The sequence below is a fragment of the Lynx canadensis genome, chromosome D4 (genome assembly GCF_007474595.2).
Source record: "Lynx canadensis isolate LIC74 chromosome D4, mLynCan4.pri.v2, whole genome shotgun sequence".
In the NCBI taxonomy this organism is placed as follows: Eukaryota; Metazoa; Chordata; class Mammalia; order Carnivora; family Felidae; genus Lynx; species Lynx canadensis.
The window spans coordinates 18,751,571-18,775,827 of record NC_044315.2 but is presented as its reverse complement, the minus strand read 5'-3'; the positions used below and the strand labels follow the sequence as shown (position 1 = coordinate 18,775,827).

Genomic DNA, 24,257 nt, shown 5'->3' with positions numbered 1-24,257 from the left:
GGCAGAGAGAGAGGGAGACACAGAATCGGAAACAGGCTCCAGGCTCTGAGCCATCAGCCCAGAGCCTGACACGGGGCTCGAACTCACGGACCGCGAGATCGTGACCTGGCTGAAGTCGGACGCTTAACCGACTGCGCCACCCAGGTGCCCCCCTCTGTCCATTTTTTAAACTGAACTGGGTTTTGGTTATTGAGTTGCAAGAATTCTTTATATATTTTGGGTATTAACCACTGATCAGATATGTGATTAGCATGTATCTTCTCCCATCCAGTCAGCTGCTTTTTCAATTTGTTGGTGGATTCCTTGGCTGTGGAGAAGCTTTTTGGCTTAATGTATTCCTACTTGTTTATTGTTGCCTTTGCTTTTGGAGTCAGATCCAAAAAAATCAACACAAGACTAATGTAAAGGCACTTACTGCCTACATTTTCTTCTAGGAGTTTTATGGTTTCACGTTTTTTATTCAAGTCTTCAACTATCTTCAGTTAATTTTTGTGTATGGTATAAGATAGTAGTTTCATTCTTTTGCATGTGGCTGTCCAGTTTTCATAGCACCATTTATTGAAGAAACTATCCTTTCTTCATTTTATGTTCTTGACTCCTCTATCATAAAGTAATGGACCATATGTTAATGGGTCTGTTTCTAGGTGCTTTTTGGTTCCATTGATTGATGAGTCTGCTTTTATGTTGGTACCATACAGTTTTGTTTTGTGTCAGTACCACAGATAGCTTTGTAATATATTTTGAAATCAAGGAACATCATGCCTCCAGTTTTGTTCTTCTTTCTCAAGAATGCTTTGGGTATTTGGGGTGTTTTGTGGTGGCTGACAAATTTAGAATTCTTTTTTCTATTTCTGTGAAAATGACACTGGAGTTTTGATAGGGATTGTATTGAATCTGTAGATTGCTTTGAATAGTATCAACACTTTAATTGTATTAATAATTCTAAGCCATAAGGATGGACTATCTTTCCATTCATTTGTTTTAATTTCTTTCATCACTGTCTTACAGTTTTCAGTATACACATCTGTCACCTTCTTAAAGTTATTCTTATGTGTTTCATTCTTTTAGATGGAATTGCAAATGGGACTGTTTTATTTTTTCATTTGAGTAAATTTTCTTTTCAGAAAGTCACCATTCATTCCAGTTTGTTAACAAATGGGACTGTCTTCCTAACTTCTTTTTCTCATAGTATATAGAAACCCAACAGAATTTTGTGTTTTTCTATCCTACAACATCACTGAATTTATTGATTAGTTGTAGCCATTGTTTGGGTGGAACCTTTAAGGGTTTCTAGATGTGATACCATGTCATCTGCAAACAGTTACAGTTTTACTACTTGGGTCAAAAAAGAATTACTGCAGATATTAACATTTTTTACTGGGTCAATAAATCCAAAGAAAAATTTTAAAAAATACCTTAAGACCAATGAGAACATAAAATACAACATACTAAAGTTTATGAAATGCAGCCAAAGTGTTTCTAAGAGGGCAGAGCACAGCAATACAGAGCACAGCAAAAACCTTTAGAAACAAGAAAATATTCAAATAAACAATCTAACTTTACACCTCAAGGAACCAGATGAAGAACAAATGAAACCCCAAATTAGAAGGAAATAAAAGAGCAGAAATAAAGAAAATAGAGACTTAAAAAAACAACTGAAAAGATCAATAAAACTAAGTGCTGGTTTCTTAAAGAGATAACCATATTCACAAACCTTTAGACTCATCAAAAAAAAAAAAAAAAAAGAGGGCTCAAATAAAATCAGAGATGAAAAAGGAGACATGACAAATAAATGATAACCAAAGAAATACAAAGGATCATAAGAGACTACTAAGAAAAACCCTAACACTAACAATTGGACATCTGAAAAGAAATAAACTCAGAGACTTAATAGAACTTCCTATACTTAATAATGAAGAAATAGAAAATACTAAGACCAATTACTTGTAAAAACAAAAAAACAAAAAACGGAATCATTAATCAATAACCTCTGAACAGGGTTGCCTGGTGGCTCTGTCAGTTAAGCATCCAATTCTTGATTTCAGCTCAGATCATGATCTCACAGTTCATGGGATCAAGCTCTGCATTCGGCTCTGTGCTGACAGTGTGCAGCCTGCTTGGGATTCTTTCTCTCCCCCCTCTCTGCCCTTCCCCCCACATGCACACATGCTCTCTCTCAAAATAAATAAATAAACATTAAAAAACAAAAAAAACCTCCGAACAAACCAGACAGCTTAACAGATGAATATTACCAAACATTAAACAAAGTATTAATACTAATCTTTCTGAAGAAACACGTCAAAAGAAATAGGAGGAAACACTTCCAAACTCCTTTTACAAGTCCAGCATTGCCCTGGCAACAAATCCAGACAAATTTACCACAAGAAAATATTATTACAGGCCAATATTTTAGATGAACATAGATGCAAAGATCCTCAACAAAGTATAAGCAAAGCAAATTCAACAATACATTAAAAGGATCTTACACAATAATCAAGTAGGATTTATTCCAAGGATGGTTCAAAATCCAGAAATCCGTCAATGTGATATACCACATTAACAAAATGAAGGAGAAAAATCATATGATCTCAATGAATGAAGAAAAGCATTTGACAAAATTTATATAAAAACTTTCAACAAAGTGAGTATAGAGAGAACATACCTCAACATAATAAGGACCACATATAATAAGCCCACAGCTAACATATTTAATGATGGAAAGCTGAAAGCTTTTACTCTAAAATCAGGAACAAGACAAGGATGTCCACTCTAATCACCTTTATTCAATATAGTACTAGAAGTCCTAGCCAGACCAATTACACAAGAAAAAGAAATAAAAGGCACTCACAATGGAAATAAATCATTTTCCTTAATCATTCCATCAACCATTGAGAATTATCTTACAAAAATAAACCTAAAAATGTAAAGGAAGAAATATATATAACACCCTCTCTTAAATGCCTAAGACAATAAATGGAAATATCCAATGTATTATATAATTTATCCATTATGATTCTGGAAATAAAACGTTTATGTTAGACAAAATAATGCTATGTCCTGCTGCCCAAGGATGTCCATGCTATGTTTCCCTAAAACCTGAGAATACATTACCTTATACAGCAATAAAGACTCTGCAAAGGTGACTAAGGTAAAGAGAACATTATCCTGGACTGAAGCTATAGACACGACAACATGAGAATGATCTACCACCCTGCTCTGGTTCTGAAATATAGGGAACTATGTGTGTGTACTAGAGAGGCCCACAGGAGGTTGAGGCTAGCCCTCACCTAATAGGCAGAAGGAAACATATTTAAACCACATAGAAACGAATTTTGCCAACAACCGAATGAGCAAGGAAATGTATCCTCCCCTAGAGCCTCCAAAAAGGAACTCCTATTGGCACCCTGATTTTTACCTGTTGAGACTTATGTCAGACTTCTGATTAACAGAATTTTAAGATAATAAAATTCTGTTGTTGTAAGAACACTAAATAATTCTAGTGTTGTAAGAACACTAAGTAAAATTCTGTTGTTGTAAGAACACTAAGTCTGTGGTAAACTGTTACATTACCAACAGGAAATTAATTCAGCATTGTAGTAGGTAGATTAGGTAGATTTAAAATTAAACCAGGACTATTTTATTTTCCTTAATGAAAAAAAATTATCTTCATTTTCTCTTTGATCTACCTCTCTAGATTCCCAAGTACAAGATAAAAACTGAAGACCAACTCGTAACATAGTATTTCTTGGAGAATATTTTAACAAACATACTGATTTAAAGCCTAGAGAATTTAAAACTCTCCAGTAGGGAGTCAAACGATAAAGTTAATTTATTTATTTAAAAAAAATGAGACACTTACCAAAGTATTCTGGGCATTTTAAGCAGAACTCTTTCAAAAAGGCATTTGCTTTCAAATCAAATGTTCTAAGCTCAACATCTGTGCCCAGTCCTAAAACATCAATTTCTACCACAGGTAGTTCACAATCTCCAACAAGGTGATAAAACTGAATCAAAACCTGGAGAAGAAAGAAAAAAGGGAACTACCACCACCTAAAACAAAAAACTGTTTATGTCGATGGTGATTATATATGAATATGTAAGGTATATACATGATATATAGTTAAATTTCAGGGGAGATTTTACATACACATACACAAACATACTTATGCTATACAAATAATTATCTTTAATAAATGTACACTGATAACCATAATATTTAATCTAAACCCCTAACTTTTGATTAGGAAAATTATCTTCAAAAAAAGTGAAGGAAAAGTCACATAGCAACATCTGGATTCAGCTTACATAGGATGAAAACAGAATGCATATTAGTAATATGTGAATAGCAGAAATGACGAACTTAAATAAGCCATGTTAATTTTACCATGTACATACCTCTGGCACTTCAAATCTTATTTTATACTGAATCATATTTTTTGTATAATCTGGCTTTTGAAACTTTTTCTGTTGACAACTTTTAACTCCAGTGGGAGACTGAGGAGGCTCTTCCAAGGGACTACACGGTGCGTCAAAAAATTCTTCCTCTGAATCTAAAAATTACAGAACGCTATTTAAGTCAATAATCAAAATGATTGATTTAGCAACATTTTTATAATTTTTTGAAATAAATATGAATGCTAATATATTAAGGGTCTAAATGTTCCAGGGTCTAAACATCAAAACCTGAATGTAAAGAACACAGAGATTTTGTCTGAAAGAATACCATTTTTGACCAAAAAAAGTACAGAAAATATAAAATTCATCTTTAGCTTAATGAACATCACCTTTTAAAGTTATTAGTCTATGTAAAAATTTCAAAAGAAAATTTTATAGCAAATGCCAATGATTACACACATAATGAATTTTCAAACAAACACACTAAGATGCTCACTATATCTGGATAACGAAACAGGACTTAGTTATAAAATCTACAATATTAAAAGCACACAGCAGGCCCTGAGATTTGGATGAAGAAACTGAAATCAATCACTATTGAATTCATATGTGTATATGTGTGTGTGTGTGTGTGTGTGTGTGTGTGTGTCTGGACACAAATATATGATAAAAAATTTCTACAATTTGCCATTAAAAACAACTCCAAAACTAGTAAAACTATTAAAAGAAGATTTAAAGAAAACTAAAACCACCTGAAGTATGTTCCGAACAACCCAAGACTGAATTTAGGGCAGAATATCTCAAAAATAGCTCCTCCCCACTGGGTGTTGTATGGAAACCAATTTGTCAATAAATTTCATATAAAAAAAAAAAATAGCTCCTCCCTGCCCCATTTACCACAAAGAAAAACATTCTTTTAGAAAACCAAGGATTAAAACGGCAACTTCAGTTACTTACCATTTAGCAACTTTTAAAGCCTTAAAAACAGAGAAATACATTTGCTTTTCTTTCCAATGTGGCCAAGAAAAAGCAGATATCTGTTATCAAAATATTTACCAGTTTTCATATGTGAATGTAGTAGGTATTAAGTCTCGATTTTTTTGTTTAGTAACAAAAAAGGAAAATATAAAACTAAAATTTTACTATAACAAAACTCTCTAAATAATTAAGTAATATCATGAATTAGATATCAACAGCTTCACTAGGGCTCCTAGCTCAAAGGAGGATAAAAAGATTAACTTACTAGTAGACTTTGAGATTACAAGTTTAAATTTTACATACCAAAAAACCCCACGGCAAAAGCAACTTTAAGGAACACCTAAGTTCTAGTGTTTAAAGGAATTTTAGTGAAATTTCCAAAAAATACATAAATATCTGCTATTGTTTGAAATTTTTAATATGGTCTCAAATGAAAATTATATTCCTAGCACATTTTAATAAGAAAAACTTCCTAAAGCGGTTGCATTTTACCATCTTCGACACATGGAAGTTCCAGGAAAGGAAGCACTTTCTGTGAAATCTGTGATGTTCCCAAAGAAGTCGACCTTTGAATCTGGAAGAAAAGTAATTCACTGTTAATTAGCACAAAGATTTTTATTCAAAGTCCTAAGACAATTTTTACCTAAATAAATAAATAAATCTCCCTTCGAATTAATTAAGAAAAAAACCTAGTCTGAATTAGAAAAGTAAATAATAAAATTTGGTTTAAAGATGTGGTTTTACAATTTCAAGGCTAAATATAAATGGTCGAACTATTACATTAATTTTCTTGTTGACAGGCTTTGAGTAGAAAAAGATCTTAGATACAATGTTAATTCAACCTATCACTAAATAAATACATATCAGAACATCCATGGGAAAAAAACCGCTCTTCATATTTTAAACCTACAGAGTTGAGAAACTTGCAGTTTTAAATTTTTGAAAGATCATTAAATTGGCTTTTTTACTGCTATGAGAAATACAGCACACAAAAACATATAATACAGTTTAATAAAATAACAATAAAAGACATCCCTGAATCTTCTACCCAGGCCAAAAAATTAAGCGGTACTACAGAAGCATCTTTTGTGATCCTCCTTGATTATGTTCCCTACAACTGATCATGATTTCACTTTTAGTTACTTGTTTTCAACCTTCTATGAAAGATTCTCTAAATATAACACTGTTTATCAACTTCTTTCTAAACTGTACGAAAAGGAAATAATATCACATGTGTTCCTGGGACATTCTTCAATAAAACAATCTTTAAATTTTATCCATATTGGTAGTTCATTCATTCTCACTGCTATACTATATTACACTGATAAATGACTACTTAATTGTCCACTACACTGTTGATATATATGTGTACTGTTTATAGATTTTTTGCTTTTACTCACAGTGCCACCATGAGCCTCCTTGAACATGCCTCCAGATGCTCATGTGTAAGATTTTCCACGGTGTATATATCAAAGAGTAGAACTGCATATATTCACTTTACTAAGTGTTACCAATCTGTTTTCACAAGTAGTTGTGACACATGAAACTAACATCAGCAGGTTAGATTTGGTATGGCTCCGTGGCCTCACAAATTCTTAGTGTTTTCAAACATTTAAAATTTTGGCAATCTTCCTGGAAACTTCACCATAGTTTTAATTAGAATTTCAAAAATGAGTTATAGTTATATATCATATCACAGGTTCATGAATTGGTTTGTTCTTCTCTGAATCCTATTCATTTGGGGAAAACATTTTTATTGAAACACATCCTACTCCCGAGGAGTATATAACTAAATACTATATAAGGTTAAGTTTTCATAAAGAAAACACATCCATGCACCCAAAATTCACATCCAGGAATAAAACATTACAATCATGCAGAAACTTCCATCATGCTCCTCACAAGAATTAGGCATGAATCACTACCCCCAAAAGCAACAACTCTGCAGTCCTAATTTCAATTCTGAATGTTCTGAAATTTTTTACATCTATATTAATGATCAAATGGCTTTGTTTTGCATTTTCCTGATGAGTAATAAAATTAAACACGTTTAATTTTTCATGTTTCTGCTCATTTTTTATGGGCTGTTCGTCTCCCTATATATTTTAGATGAAGTATTATGTACATTATATGTGTTACAAATATTTTTCTCAATTCCACGGCTTACCTTTTTCATTTTTAACAGCTGTCTTTCAAAAAGAACATTTTAATTTTCATCAATTTATTTTTCTTATTTGCACTTTTTATCCCAAGATAACTTCACCTACCACAAACACTTAAAAGACTTTCTCTTATATGTTAAACAAACTCTATACCTTTGGGCATTTACATTTATGTCAATGTTCCATTTCACATTAAATCCCATATACATTATTTTCTTTCCCACTTGGAAATCTAGTTATTTCAAAACCATTTATTGAAATGTCTACCATATTTCCCCTTATTTATTAGGTTGGCATCTTTGTATGAAATCAAACATATATTAACTGCGGATTATATTGTGGATTTATGTCCAAACATTATTCTCCTTCATTGATCTGTATGTCTATTCTCATATGAAAATGACACTTTGTTTAATAAAGTAGCTATAAAATAATCCTTGAAATCAAGCATTAAAAAACCTCAACATTATTCTGATCCAAAAATTGTTTTGGCTAAAATTATGGAAGCAGCCCTGTGGTATATATATGCAGTGCAATATTATTTAACCATAAAAAAAGAATGAAATCTTGCCATTTGTAGCAAAATGACTAGATCTAGAGAGTATAGTGCTAAGTGAAATAAGCCAGAAAAAGACAAATACCAAATGATTTCACTCACATGTGGAATTTAAGAAACAAATGTACAAAGGAAAAACAAGACAAACCAAACAGCAGACTCTTACCTACAGAGAACAAACAGATGGTTAAAGTGGGGGGAATGGGAATGGGGGAAACAGGTGAAGGAGGTTAAGAGTACACATATCTTGATGAGCACTAGTGTTGAATCACTGAATTTTACACCAGAACAAATATAATGCTGTATGTTAACTATACTGGAGTTAAAATTAAAAATAAGAGTAAATAAAATTGTTTTGGCTAATATGTGCCCTTTACATTCCACATATACTTTATAATTAGCTTGTTAATTTCTGGAAGAGATATCTGGTATTCTGATTGAGGATATGAGAAATCTCTAAGTTTGGAGAGAACTGCCATCTTAACAAGGTCAGGCCTCCAATCCTTGACTATGCCTATCATTCTACTGTTTAGGTTTTAATTTTTTTTTTCAGAAATGTTTTTGCAGTTTTAGGTTTACAGGTCTTGTACTTCTTTTGTTAAATTTTTCTGTGGGGCACCTAGGTGGCTCAGTCGGTTCAGTGTCCAACTCTTTTTTTTCCCCAAAGTTTATTTATTTATTATGAGAAAGAGCACATGCAAGCAGGGAAGGAGCAAAGAGAGAGAGGGGGAGAGAGTAAATCCCAAGCAGGCTCTACACTGTTAGCATGGAGCCCCATGTGGGGCTCAATCTCAACCATGAGATCATGACCTGAGCACAAATCAAGAGTTAAATGCTTAAGTGACCGAGCCACCCAGGCACCCCCGGTGTCCGACATTTGATGTATAATTAATAAATTAACTCAAAATAAATAAACTCTCAAAATAAACTTAAAAGTTTTTTTTTAAGAATTTAGCCTTTTTAATGTTATAAATGGAATAATTTTCATTTCATTTTTAGAAATGACTATTTACATTGACAATGTATCTTGCAAACTTATTAACCTTGCTTACTGTTACTAATGGTAGTTTTCTACATTCCTTAGGACTTTCTGCATGACTCATCATTTCATCTGCAAATAAAGCTAGTTTTACTTTTTCTTTCCAATCTTGTCTTTATTTTTCTTGTTTTGTTGCAGAAGCTAGAGCATTCACACTATGAACCTGAATAGAAGTGATGAGAAAAGGCATTTCTTGAACTATTCTGTACCTTACAGGGAAAGCATTCAGTCTTTTTCAAATTAAGTATGATAATACCTATAGGTTTTTCCTAGATGGCCCTTACACCAGGTTGAAGAGACCCTCTTTTATTCCCCACTTAAGAGTTTTTATCATCAATAACTGTTGATTTTGTGAGAAATTTTTTCTCTTCTACTGAGATCATATACTTTTTCTCCTTTATTCCATGAATATAATTAACAGAATTGACTGGTAAACCATTTTTGCATTCATAAGGTAAATGCATTTGGTTATAGTATATTATCCTTCTTACATATCATACTATTTCACTGTAATATTTGTTAAGGATTTTTGCATCTATGTTAATGAATATACATGTCTGTAGTTTTAATTTCTTATACTTCCTTTGTCTGATTACAATAGCAGGACAGTTTAATCTATGCAAGGAATCAAGGAAGCCTGGCCCATGCACAGATGAAATCAGCAGACACAGTTCAGGAGGAAGCAAGGCACTGGGCTTACTATAAAAGAAAAAAATTTTCTTAATGTCTCAGATATGCTCAGAAAGCTGATAAGAACCATGGAGAAAGAGCTAAAGGAAACCAGAATAATGATGTCACAACAAACAGAAAACACCAATGAAGAGACCGACTGTAAAAAGAACTCAAACATAAATTCTAGACCTGAAAGTGCAACATAATAAATGAACAGGAGATATCATTATGGATCCTAAAGTTATCTGAAGGATACGGAAATGTTGGGAACAACTGTATTTCTACATATTCAACACCTTGGATAAAAGGAACAAATTCCTTAACATACTTAATCTTATAAAGCTCATGCAAGAACAAACTGATACTGTAAACAGTCCTGTAAAAATTAAATACAGTCTGAAAATCTTTCAATATATTCCAGGCACAGATGGCTTCACTGGTAAATTCCAACTTCTATAAGATAGAAATAGTATCAACTCTTTACAAATAATCTCATCAAACAGAGAAGGGGGAAACATTTTCCAATTCATTTTATGAGGCTAGCCTTTCCCTGATTATCATGAGTAAACACGTAACAAGAAAAAAGTATAAACCAGTATCCTATGTGAACATAAATACAAAAATCCTCAACAAAAAATTAGCCAATAAATCCAACAATATAAAAGGATAATATATCATGAACAAACAAGGTTTGTGTTAGGAATACAAGGCTAGGGGCATCTGGGTAGCTCAGTCGGTTGAGCATCTGACTTCGGCTCAGGTCATGGTCTCATGGTTCATGGGTTCGAGCCCTGCATCAGGCTCTGTGCTAACAGCTCAGAGCCTGAAGCCTGCTTCGGATTCTGTGTCTCCTTCTCTCTCTGCCCCTCCCCTGCTCACACTATGTCTCTGTGTCTCAAAAAAAATAAAGTTAAAAAAAAAAAAAGGAATGCAAGGCTAGTTTAACATTCAACAATCAATGTAATTCATCATATTAACAGAATAAAGAAGAAAAAACTGTATGATTACAATAGATGCAGCAAAAGCGTTACATAAAATGCTACAAATACTCATGACACATAAAAAAACAGTTAACTGGGAATAAAAGAGTACCTCCTCAACCTGGGAAATAAGATGTAGGAAAAACCTACAGTAATTACCATACTTAATAAACTAAGACTGGGGCGCCTGGGTGGCGCAGTCGGTTAAGCGTCCGACTTCAGCCAGGTCACGATCTCGCGGTCCGTGAGTTCGAGCCCCGCGTCAGGCTCTGGGCTCATGGCTCAGAGCCTGGAGCCTGTTTCCGATTCTGTGTCTCCCTCTCTCTCTCTGCCCCTCCCCCGTTCATGCTCTGTCTCTCTCTGTCCCAAAAATAAATAAACGTTGAAAAAAAAAAATTAAAAAAAAAAAAATAAACTAAGACTAACTATACTCCTGCCACCTAGGTTCTGGGTAGTAGCAGCTGGACCCACTGAAACTGAGGAAGTGGCCCCACTCTCAGAAATCCAGGAGGAGGTTCAGCCTCCAAAACACATGCACCTCTATTGATCTCAGAATAGCCTTCGGGGTTATTCTTTCCCCTTTTCTTGAAGAATAAAGCACGCTCCCAGGTAGCTGGCTCTACTCTCCTGCCCCTTAGTATCCCATAACTGCAAGGAGTTTTCTTCATTTTGTCCTGACTCTGCCCTTTTTAGTTCAAGCTGGCAACACTTCAGCTGGTATAGCCCCATTTCCATTCCTGGATTCCGCTGAGATGGTGGATTAGACCCATGAGTCACAACCTTAATCCTTCTCTCAAGTGTTTTGTGCACAACGCCCTGGGTTTTCTCTCTGTAACATGCTTTTCCATATTTTGCAATAAGGATAGGCTGAGCATTTTCCAAATCTTTAACTTTGGCTTCCATTTTGCTTAAGAAATCCTTCTTAAAAATGTATTTCTTTTCTTGCATTTTACTATAGGCAATTAGGAAAAGACAAGAACATGTCTTGAACAGTCTGCTTAGAAATCTCCATTAAATATCCAAGTTCATCACTTATAAGTTCCACATTAGAAAACAATTCAGCCATGTTCTTTGCGACTTTATAACAAGATCACCTTGCCACAAAAGTCTTTTCCCTCTCTACTCATTATCCAGTTCTAAAGCTTCTACCACATATTTGTTACCGCAACACCTCCATTCCTGGTACCAAAAGCTGTGTTTGGTTGCTAGGGCTGCCATAACATAATTCCATGGACTTCATGGACAGTTCTAACAGAAATTTATTCTATCCCAGTTCTGGAAGCTGACAGGTCCAAGATCAAGGTGTTGGCATAATTTGCTTTATCTGAGGCCTCTCTCCTAGGCTTGCAGACATCCATCATTTTCTTTTGTTTGCTTACCAATGTATTTTCTTTTCTTTTCTTTTTTTTTTTTGGAAATTCATTGTCAAATTGGTTTCCATACAACACCCAGTGCTCATCCCAACAGGTACCCTCCTCAATGCCCATCACCCACTTTCCCCTCCCCCCCTACCCCCCATCAACCCTCAGTTTATTCTCAGTTTTTAAGAGTCTCTTATGGTTTGCCTCACTCCCTCCCTTTTTTTCCCCTTCCCTTCCCCCATGGTCTTCTGTTCAGTTTCTCAGAATCCACGTAAGAGTGACGACATATGGTATCTTTCTCTGTATGACTTATTTCACCTAGCATAACACTCTCCAGTTCCAACCACATTGCTACAAAAGGACATATTTCATTCTTTCTCATTGCCAAGTAGTATCTCATTGTGTATATAAACCACAATTTCTTTATCCATTCATCAGTTGATGGGCATTTAGGTTCTTTCCATAATTTGGCTATTGTTGTAAGTGCTGCTATAAACATTGGGGTACAAGTGCCCCTATGCATCAGCACTCCTGTATCCCTTGGGTAAATTCCTAGCAGTGCTATTGCTGGGTCATAGGGTAGATCTATTTTTAACTTTTTGAGGAACCTCCACAGTGTTTTCCAGAGTGGCTGCACCAGTTTGCATTCCCACCAACAGTGCGAGAGGGTTCCCGTTTCTCCACATCCTCGCCAGCATCTATAGTCTCCTGATTTCTTCACTTTAGCCACTCTGACTGGTGGGAGGTGGTATCTCAGTGTGGTTTTGATTTGTATTTCCCTGATGAGGAGTGACGTTGAGCATCTTTTCAAGTGCCTGTTGGCCATCTGGATGTCTTCTTTAGAGAAGTCTATTCATGTTTTCTGCCCATTTCTTCACTGGGTTATTTGTTTTTCGGGTGTGGAGTTTGGTGAGCTCTTTATAGATTTTGGATACTAGCCCTTTGTCTGATATGTCTTTTGCAAATATCTTTTCCCATTCCATTGGTTGCCTTTTAGTTTTGCTGTTTCCTTTGCTGTGCAGAAGCTTTTTATCTTCATGAGGTCCCAATAGTTCATTTTTGCTTTTAATTCCCTTGCCTTTGGGGATGCGTCAAGTAAGAAATTGCTGTGGCTGAGGTCAGAGAGGTCTTTTCTTGTTTTCTCCTCTAGGGTTTTGATGGTTTCCTGTCTCACATTCAGGTCCTTTATCCATTTTGAGTTTATTTTTGTGAATGGTTTAAGAAAGTGGTCTAGTTTCAACCTTCTCCATGTTGCTGTCCAGTTCTCCCAGCACCATTTGTTAAAGAGACTGTCTTTTTTCCATTGGATATTCTTTCCTGCTTTGTCAAAGATGAGTTGGCCATACTTTTGTGGGTCCAATTCCGGGGTCTCTATTCTATTCCATTGGTCTTACGTGTCTGTTTTTGTGGCAATACCATGCTGTCTTGATGATGACAGCTTTGTAGTAGAGGCTAAAGCCTGGGATTGTGATGCCTCCCACTTTGGTCTTCCTTCTTCAATATTACTTTGGCTATTCGGGGTCTTTTGTGGTTCCACACAAATTTTAGGATTGCTTGTTCTAGCTTCGAGAAAAATGCTGCTGCAATTTTGACTGGGATTACATTGAATGTGTAGATTACTGTGGTAGTATTTTAACAATATTTATTCTTCCAATCCATGAGCACAGAATGTTTTTCCATTTCTTTATATCTTCTTCAATTTCCTTCATAAGCTTTCTATAGTTTTCAGCATACAGATCCTCTACATCTTTGGTTAGGTCTATTCCTAGGTATTTTATGATTCTTGGTACAGTTGTGAATGGGATCAGTTTGTCTTTCTGTTGCTTCACTATTAGTGTATAAGAATGCAACTGATTTCTGTACATTAATTTTGTATCCTGCAACTTTGCTGAATTCATGTATCAGTTCTAGCAGACTTTTGGTGGAGTCTATCGGGTTTTTCATGTATAATATCATGTCATCTGTGAAAAGGGAAAGCTTGACTTCATCTTTGCCAATTTTGATGCCTTTGATTTCCTTTTGTTGTCTCATTGCTGATGCCAGAACTTCCAACACTATGTTAAACAACAGCGGTGAGATTGGGCATCCCTGTCGTGTTCCTGATCTCAGGGAAAAAGCTCTCAGTTTTTCCCTATTGAGGATGATATTAGTTGTGAGCTTTTCATAAATGGCTTTTATGATGTTTAAGTATGTTCCTTCTATTCAGACTTTCTCAAGGGCTTTTATTAAGAAAGGATGCTGTATTTTGTCAAATGCTTTTTCTGCATCGATTGACAGGATCATATGGTTCTTTTCTTTTATTAATGTGATGGATCACACTGATTGATCTGCAAATGTTGAACCAGCCCTGCAGCCCAGGAATGAATCCCACTTGATCATGGTGAATAGTTCTTTTTATATGCTCTTGAATTTGATTTGCTAGTATCTTACTGAGAATTTCTGCATCCATATTCATCAGGGATATTGACCTGTAGTTCTCTTTTTTTTGCTGGGTCTCTGGTTTAGGAATCAAAGTAATACTGGCTTCATAGAATGAGTCTGGAAGCTTTCCTTCCCTTTCTATTTTTTGGAACAGCTTGAGAAGGATAGGTATTATCTCTGCTTTAAATGTCTGGTAGAATTCCCCAGGGAAGCCATCTGGTCCTGGACTCTTATATGTTGGGAGATTTTTGATAACTGATTCAATTCCTTCACTAGTTATGTGTCTGTTCAAGTTTTCTATTTCTTCCCATTTGAATTTTGGAAGTGTGTGGGTGTTTAGGAATTTTTCCATTTCTTCCAGGTTGTCCAGTTTGTTGGCATATAATTTTTCATAGTATTCCCTGATAATTGCTTGTGTTTCTGAGGGACTGGTTGTAATAATTCCATTTTCATTCATGATTTTATCTATTTGGGTCATCTCCCTTTTCTTTTTGAGAATGCTGGCTAGAGGTTTATCAATTTTATTTTTTCAAAAAACCAACTCTTGGTTTCATTGATCTGCTCTACAGTTTTTTTAGATTCTATATTGTTTATTTCTGCTCTGATCTTTATTATTTCTCTTCTTTTGCTGGGTTTGGGGTGTCTTTGCTGTTCTGCTTCTATTTCTTTTAGGTGTGTTGTTAGATTCTGTATTTGGGATTTTTCTTGTTTCTTGAGCTAGGCCTGGATTGCAATGTATTTTCCTCTCAGGACTGCGTTTGCTGTATCCCAAAGCATTTGGATTCTTGTATTTTCATTTTTATTTGTTTCCATACATTTTTAAATTTCTTCTCTAATTGCCTGGTTGGCCTATTCATTCTTTAGTAGGGTGTTCTTGAAACCTCCATGCTTTTGGAGGTTTTCCAGACTTTTTCCTGTGGTTGATTTCAAGTTTCATAGCATTGTGGTCTGAAAGTGTGTGTAGTATGATCTCAATTCTTCTATACTTGTTAAGGGCTGTTTTGTGACCCAGTATGTGATCTATCTTGGAGAATGTTCCATGTGCACTCAAGAAGAAAATATATTCTGTTGCTTTGGGATACAGAGTTCTAAATGTATCTGTCAAGTCCATCTGATCCAATGTATCATTCAGGGCCCTTGTTTCTTTATTGATCCTGTGTCTAGATGATCTATCCATTGTTGTAAGTGGGGTGTTAAAGTCCCCTGCGATTACCACATTCTTATCAATAAGGTTGCTCATGTTTCTGATTGTTTTATATATTTGGGGGCTCCCGTATTCGGCACACAGACATTTATAATTATTAGCTCTTCCCGATGGACAGACCCTACAATTATTATATAATGCCCTTCTTCATCTCTTGTTACAGCCTTTAATTTCAAGTCTAGTTTGTCTGATATAAGTATGGCTACTCCAGCTTTCTTGTGAGTTCCAGTAGCATGGTAGATAGTTCTCCATCCCCTCACTTTCAATCTGAAGGTGTCCTCAGGTCTAAAATGAGTCTCCTGTAGATAGCAAATAGATGGGTCTTTTTTTTTTTTTTATCCATTCTGATACCCTATGTCTTTTTGTTGGTAAAGTTAGTCCATTTACATTCAGTGTTATTATTCAAAGATACGGGTTTAGAGTCATTGTGATGTCTGTAGGTTTCATGCTTGTAGTGATGTCTCTAGTACTTTGTGGTCCTTTCAACATTTCACTCACAGAGTTCCCCTTAGGATCTCTTGTAGGGCTGGTTTAGTGGTGATGAATTCCTTCAGTTTTTGTTTGGGAAGACCTTTATCTCTCCTTCTATTCTGAATGACAGACTTGCTGGATAAAGGATTCTTGGCTGCACATTTTTTCTGTTCATCACATTGAAGATTTCCTGCCATTCCTTTCCGCCCTGCCAAGTTTTAGTAGATAGGTCTGTCACTACTCTTATGAGTCTACCTTTGTAAGTTAGAGCCTGTTTATCCCTAGCTGCTTTCAGAATTTTCTCTTTATCCTTGTAGTTTGCCAGTTTCACTATGATATGTCATGCAGAAGATCGATTCAAGTTATGTCTGAAGGGAGTTCTCTGTGCCTCTTGGATTTCAATGCCTTTTTCCTTCCCCAGATCAGGGAAGTTCTCAGCTATGATTTGTTCAAGTACACCTTCAGCCCCTTTCTCTCTCTCTTCCTCTTCTGGAATTCTTATTATATGGATACTGTTCCGTTTGATTGCATCATTTAGTTCTCTAATTCTCCCCTCATACTCCTGGATTTTTTTATCTTTTTCTCAGCTTCCTCTTTTTCCATAATTTTATCTTCTAATTCACCTATTCTCTCCTCTGCCTCTTCGATCCGTGCTATGGCTGCCTCCATTTTACTTTGCACCTCATTTACACCATTTTTTAGCTCATGACTATTTCTTAGTCCCTTGATCTCTGTAGCAATAGATTCTCTGCTGTCCTCTATGCTTTTTTCAAGCCCAGCAATTAATTTTATGACTATTATTCTAAATTCTTGTTCCATTATATTGCTTAAATCGGTTTTGATCAATTCGTTAGCTGTCGCTCCTTCTTGGAGTTTCTTTTGAGGAGAATTCTTCCATTTCGTCATTTTGGATAGTCCCTGGGGTAGCACGGAACTGCAGGGCACTTCCCCTGTGCTGTCTGCAGTAACTTGCGTTGGTGGGCGGGGCCGCAATCAGACCTGATGTCTGCCCCCAGCCCACCGCTGGGGCCACAGTCAGACTGGTGTATACCTTATCTTCCCCTCTCCCAGGGGCAGGACTCATTGTGGAGTGGTATGGCCCCTGTCTGGGCTACTGGCACACTGCCAGGCTTGTGGTGCTGCTTCAATGGGATCTGGGGTATTAGCCGAGGTGGATCCACAAGGTGCACAGGGGTAGGAGGGGTAGGCTTTGCTCACTTTGCCACTGGTGGTCCCCTGCAGGAGGGGTCCTGCAGCATCGGGAGGGAAGCAGACCCTTGGGAGGGACAGATCCACAGAAGCACAGCGTTGGCTGTTTGAGCGGTACAAGCAAATTTGGTGACGGGAACTGGTTCCCTTTGGAATTTTGGCTGGGGGATGGGAGAGGGAGATGGCACTTAACCAGCGCCTTTGTTATCCGCCAAGCTGAGCTCTGTCTTCCAGGGCTCAACACCTCTCCCTCCCAGTGTCCTCTCGCCCTCCCTGCACTCTGAGGGCAGAGCTGTTGACTTTTAACATTCCAGATGTTAAGTCCCACGGGCTGTCAGAACTCACGGAGCCCCAACCCTCCGCTTTTCCAAGCCAGACTTCGGGGGCTCTGCCTTGCCAGGTGGACTGCCCCTCCACCGCCCCGGCTCCCTCCCGCCAGTCCGTGTAGCACGCACCGCCTCTCCGCTCTTCCTACCCTCTTCTGTCAGCCTCTCGTCTACGCCTGGCTCCAGAGAGTCCGTTCCGCTAGTCTTCTGGCAGTTTTCTGGGTTATTCAGGCAGATGTAGGTGGAATCTGAGCAATCAGCAGGACAAGATGAGCCCAGCGTCCTCCTACGCTGCCATCTGCCCCTCTCCAGAGGTCCATCTTCTTGCTGTGGTCTCACTTGGCGTTTTCTCTGTACACATGCACCAATGATGTCCTTTTCTGTGTCCCAAATTCCACTTCGTATAAATATGCCAGACCGAATGGATTAGGACCCACCCTAATGGCCTCATATTAACACTTTGAAGGCCTTATCTACAAATATAGTCACATTCTGAAGGAATAGGGTTAAGGTTTCAACATACGAATTCTGGGCGAACAAAAAATAACAAAATATGTGAAGCAAATGTATGTTTCAATTAAAGAATAAAATGAAAATAAAGACTTAAATAAATGAAAAGATATATCATGCTAATAGAAAGATTCAATATTGTTAAAATGCCAATTCTTCCCAAATTGATAGTACAATAAAACCACTATCAAAATCACAGAAGAATTTTCTTGTGGAAATTGAAAAGCTGATTCTGAAAGTTACATGAAAAGGTTAAGAACTAGCTGGAACTATCTGGGAAAAACAAGCAATTCAGATGTCACACTATCTGATTTCAAGATTTACCACTGATAACAGTATTAAAAAGAATAAAACACCTAGGAAAATATTTAAACAGAGGTGAAAACATCTGTGTACTGGGAACTACAGAACACTGATGAAAGAAACTCAAGATATAAAGAGATGGAAAGATTTCATGCTCAGGGATTGCAAACAGTAATATTAAGTTCATACTACTCTGGGGCGCCTGGGTGGCTCAGTCAGTTAAACATCTGTCTCTTGGTTTCAGCTCAAGTCATGGTCTCACAGTTTTGGGTTTGAACCCTGCATCGGGCTCTGCACTCACAGCAAAGAGTCTATTTAGGATTCTCTTTCTCTCTCCCTCTCTCTGCCCCTCCACCAACTCCTCTTCCTTTCTCTCAAAATAAATCAATATATCAACTTAAAAAAAAGTTGATACTACTCAAAGCAATCTTCAGATTCAATGCAATCTCCATCAAAAGTCCAGAGGCATATTACACACTAATAGAGAAGAATAATGCTAACATTTATATGACCCCAAACGGCCAGGGCAATCTTGAGAAGAACAAAGCTGGAGGCATTATACTTCCTAATTTCAAAATCTATACAGAGCTATAGTAATCCAAACAGTATGGCACAAACATAAAAACAGAGCCATAGATCAATGCAACAGACATGAGAGGCCAGGAATAAACCTTTGCCTAATGACCAATTTTTCGAAAAGAAGTGAAGAATATACAAGGAAAGGACAGTTTCTTTCAACAAATGGTGCTGGGAAAACTGGACAGTCACAGGCAAAAGAATAAAACTGGACTCCTACCTTAAACACAAAATCAACTCAAAATAGATTGAAGACTTGAATGAAAAACCTGAAGCCATAAGCTGCTAAAAGAAAACACAGGCAGGTAAGCTCCTTGATAGTCTTGGCAATGATTTTTTTAGATCTGATACCAAAGCAAAGGCAACAAAAGTGAAAATAAACATGTGGGACTAGCTCAAATTAAAAAGCTTCTGCACAGCAAAGGAAATGATCAACAAATAAAAGGCAATGAACTGAATGGGAGAAAATATATGCAAATAACATACCTGATACGGGATTAATATATAAAATATATAAAGAACTTATTCAACTCCACAAAACAATCCAATTTTAAAATGGGCAGAGGAAATAAATGGACAGTTTTCCAAATTAGACATACAGATGGTCAGCAGACACATGAAAAGATGCTCAACATCACTAATGGAAGTGCAAATCAAAACCATGATGATTTATCACCTGACATGTCAGAATGGCTACCATCAAAAAGACGCACTACTGCACAGACCAGACTTCGCTTGAGGGCCATGCTCCACTTTCTCTGCAACTATGTCTGACAAACCCGGTATGGCTGTAATTGAGAAGTCCAATAAGCTGAAACTGAAGAAGACAAACATACGAGAGAAATCCACTGCCTTCAAAAGAAACAACTGAACAGGAGAAGCAAGCAGGTGAATCGTAATAAGGCATGTGCCGCCAATATGGACCGTACATTCTAGCAGCATTGCCTTATTTTACTTCTTGTGGCTGTTGAACTTTTTAAGATGTAAAGAGGTTGGATCAAGTTTAAATGACCATCCTGCCCCTTTTCACATCAAAGAATGGAGAACTACTGACAATGAAGGCGCCTGCCTCTCCCATCTGGAGAGGGAGATGCAAAGAACTTCCATGTTGGTGAAGAAAGAAGCTGGGTGGAACAGAAGTGAAATCTAAAGTAAAAACCAAGCTGGTCCAGGGTGTCCTATAGGCTGTAAAATGCAGTTTAATCAGAGTGCCATATTTTGTTTAAATCATTGTAACTACTGGAATGCACATTTTGTAAAATATGCAAATACAGCTTTAAAACCTGAAAAAAGAATAAAAGAACAATGGGTAAGAAGTATTGGAGACGACGTGGAGAAAAAGGAACTCCTATGCACCTGGTAGGAGTGTAAATTGGTGCAGCCACCACAGAAACAGTGGGAAGGTTCCTCAAAAAACTATGTGATCCAGCAATCTCACTTTCTCAGTTTTCCAAAAGAAATGAAAACAGGATGCCCAAGAGGTATCTGCACTCCATGTTCACTGAGGTATTATTCACAATAGCCAAGATATGGGAAACTACCCAGTGTCCATCAAACAGATGAATGGATAAACACAAGATGTGTGCGTAATGTAACATTATTCAACTCTGAGAGAGAAGGAAGGGAATCCTGCCATTATGACAGCATGAATAGACCTTGAGGGCAGTATGCTAAATGAAATAAGCTGGAAGGAGAAAGATACTGCCAAGTATCATTTATATGTGGAATTAACAACAAAAATGTCAGGCTCATGGCAACAGAGAATAGAGAAGTGGTTGCCAGAGGCTAAGGGGTAGAGGAAATAGGGAACAGCTAGTAAAAGGGTACAGACTTTCAGCTTTGAGAAGAATAAGGCTGAGGATCAAATGTAAAACATGGTGACTACTGTCGACGACCTGTACTGAGTAACAGAAGGCTGCTAAAGAGAGTAGAACTTAATGTTCTCACCAAAAACAAGTATGTGAGGTAATGGATGTGTTCATTGACTATACAGGTGAAATGCTTTCACAACATACACATAGGTTAAACCACCACACTATACACATTAAAGATCGTATAATCTTATTAGTCAATTACACCTTAACAAAACAAATAAAAATTACAAAGAAAAACAAATCTATCACAGGAAGTGAAAGGAACATCCAGCTTCAAGAGATGATGTTAGGACCTTTCAGACTCGTGACTGAAACTTTCTGAGACAAGCCAAACAAGCATCCATGAAGGGGTGATTCTTTGCTTAAAAAACTTTTCTTTACCTGACCTATGAAATCACTTCAAATTAAATTAAAACTCTTAGAAATGACCTAGTGTTTCGTACTCAACTTTCTTGAGAAACTTGGAAAAAGCAGAAAAAAATAGAGTCTCTACTGATTAGGACATCATTTATATAGAAAGAAGCATGAAAACAGCAAAAACAAAGCCAGCTGTTGGGCTGTAGATTTGTTTAAAGAAAGAGAGAAAGAAAAAAAGAAACCTGAATTTAAAGTTTGACTCTGCATGCTAAAGGCTACAAACTTTATGATCTTAGCAAAGTATTTAGCTTTTCTAGAGTCTATTTCCTGGGCAAAATAATGACTGTTAACACTTAACTTGCTGAATTGTGATAAGGGTTAAAGATAAAAATATACAGAAATATAGAGGTGGACTAGGGTTTGAACATAAATAACAGATGACCTGACATATAGTATTCCTTAGCCAAGCGTGTGGTCTGACACATAACAGAAACGCAGTATAAGACATATTACATAGTTATTCTCTGCCTATTTTTATACATGCATTTGATTTTAAAAAGAACATCTAGTATAGATCCTATGTTTGATACCCTCTTGATATACAGATTAAGCCCAAGATATGGGAGACAGAGGAGTCCTCCCAGATATCAAAGATAATGAAGAATGAACCTAACATTTATCTAAGTACTTTCTCTAAAACTTAGAAATGTTTAAGAAGAAAAAACATGGGCGCCTGGGTGGATCAGTCAGTTAAGCGTCCAATTCTTGATCTCAGCTAAGGTCATGATCCCACAGTAATGGGACTGAGCCCCACACCGGGCTCCATGCTCAGCATGGAGCCTGCTTGGGACTCTCTCTCTCCCACCCTCTGCCCCTCTTCTGCTTATGCTCACTCTCTAAAAAATGAAAACAATATATAAGAAGCTAAAACTATAAAACTTCCAGACTGTAACACAAGAAAAATCTTCTTGACCTTGTATTAGGCAAAAATTTTACAGACGTAAAAAGCTTCATCAGTATTCTTTTATTCATGTTTCTTATATTCCACAAAAGTATATACTGATGAAGTGGATTTCATCAAAATGTAAAAACTCTGCTCTTCAAGAGATTGTTAACAAAAAGCTCAGCAAGAGATTATGAAAAAAAATATTACAAAGCACTACAGTTTTTAGGGTATGGGACAACATGTCAGCAAATTACCCTTACATGGTTTGATGAAGTTAAGTTCCTTGTACCATTTTTACAACTTTTCTCTAAGTTTGAAATTATTTCAAAAGGAAAAAGTTAAATGTGGAAATAATTTTTAAAAGAGAAAAACATGAACACTTATCTTCATTTTGAAGTTTTCTTCATAAGAGGTAAGGTACATAATATAAAACATACAACTCATAAAAGAAAACCTAATAACTGAATAGTTGAAAGTAAAAGCTTTGGCATGCCAAAAATAAATGAATCAGATAATAAACAAGGAAACAAATGTTCGTGAAAGACAAATAGCAACAATTTCCTTAAGTGGAAAACCACAACACAAAAGACATGAACACCAGTTTCCAAAAACAGAAAGTCAAACACCCAATAAACTTATGAACATAAGTCCTATGGTTACTTGTAAATGCAAATCAAAATCAAAATATAACGTTTTTTCATTTAATTGAATAAATTTTAAATTGTTAATACTTAAGACAAATGAGAACAGAGAAACACATTTACTGCTGGTGGGACTGTAAGTCAGTACTCAATTTAAAATTCGGCAAAGTTCATGAAAATGTAAAATTCACTGAGCAATGCCACTTGTAGGAATTTATCCAATGGATAAAAATACACAAAATATATGTATAAGGAAGTTGAAAACAGTGTATTTTAACTGTGAGCACTCATGTGAATACCCATGAAAAGGGGATCATGTTAGGCAAAGAATGGTACGTTCACACAATTCAATACTATATGGCTATAAAAAAGAAAAAGGTAGATCTGTATGTGCTAACATGAAAATATCTCGAGGGTACATAATATATAATGGTGAAAAGAATACAAATTCAGAATGCTAAGTATAATAATCCAATTTATGTAAATTTTAAGAACCTGAGAGTGTGTGTGTGTGTATATATACAAAGATATTTATACATAAGCATGCCACAGTACATGCCATAAACACTTCTGGACAAATACAGACATAGTGGTTAACAATGTTACCACCGAGGAGAGGGACTGCAAGCTGAAAAAGGGAAGAGAGGCAGACTTACCATGTAACTCTCTTTACTACATGCGCCTTTTACTCTTTCATCATTTTCTCTTTTAAGATATAATTTTTTTTAACTTTTTTTTAATGTTTGTTTATTTTTGAGACAGAGAGAGACACAGCATGAGCAGGGAAGGGGCAGACAGAGAGGGAGACACAGAATGTGAAGCAGGCTCCAGGCTCTGAGCTGTCAGCACAGAGCCCGACGCAGGGCTCGAACTCATGAACTGTGAGATCATGACCTGCGCCGAAGTCGGACGCTTAACCGAATGAGCCACCCAGGCGCCCCTTAAGATATAATTCTTAAAGGCTATTCAAAATGAATTAAATTGTTTTACCCAAAAAATTCTGTGACTCTTACAAATACTTTTTGTTGAGTTATTTTAATTTGTACTTTTATCAATTTTGCAGAAACATTACCTGAAATGGTTTGACAGGGGCATATGTTTCAGTTGCAGGTGTGGGTTTCGGAATGCTTTCGATCAATTCCAAAATCCCTTGCAGTTTTTTATCTGAGATTCGTAAAGAAATCAGTGGTAACTTTCCAAATATCTTGAATCTGTTTCAAAAAAACAGTAATCATTATAAGGCAAACTTCATTCTGATTTAAGTGCACTAAAAAGA

The 24,257-nt window shown here is 36.3% G+C and overlaps 1 protein-coding gene and 1 pseudogene across 1 annotated transcript in view; one reads left to right on the top strand and one right to left on the bottom strand.

Moving 5' to 3' along the window:
- The window catches only part of VPS13A (vacuolar protein sorting 13 homolog A), a 255,636-nt gene that overhangs the window by 149,189 nt on the left and 82,190 nt on the right, over positions 1 to 24,257 (bottom strand). Inside the window, 4 exon segments of the mRNA XM_030292769.1 lie at positions 3,860 to 4,016; positions 4,396 to 4,550; positions 5,866 to 5,947; positions 24,054 to 24,192. Of these exon segments, the coding sequence (XP_030148629.1) occupies positions 3,860 to 4,016; positions 4,396 to 4,550; positions 5,866 to 5,947; positions 24,054 to 24,192 (533 nt within the window).
- Positions 19,879 to 20,233, top strand: LOC115499047 (annotated as a pseudogene).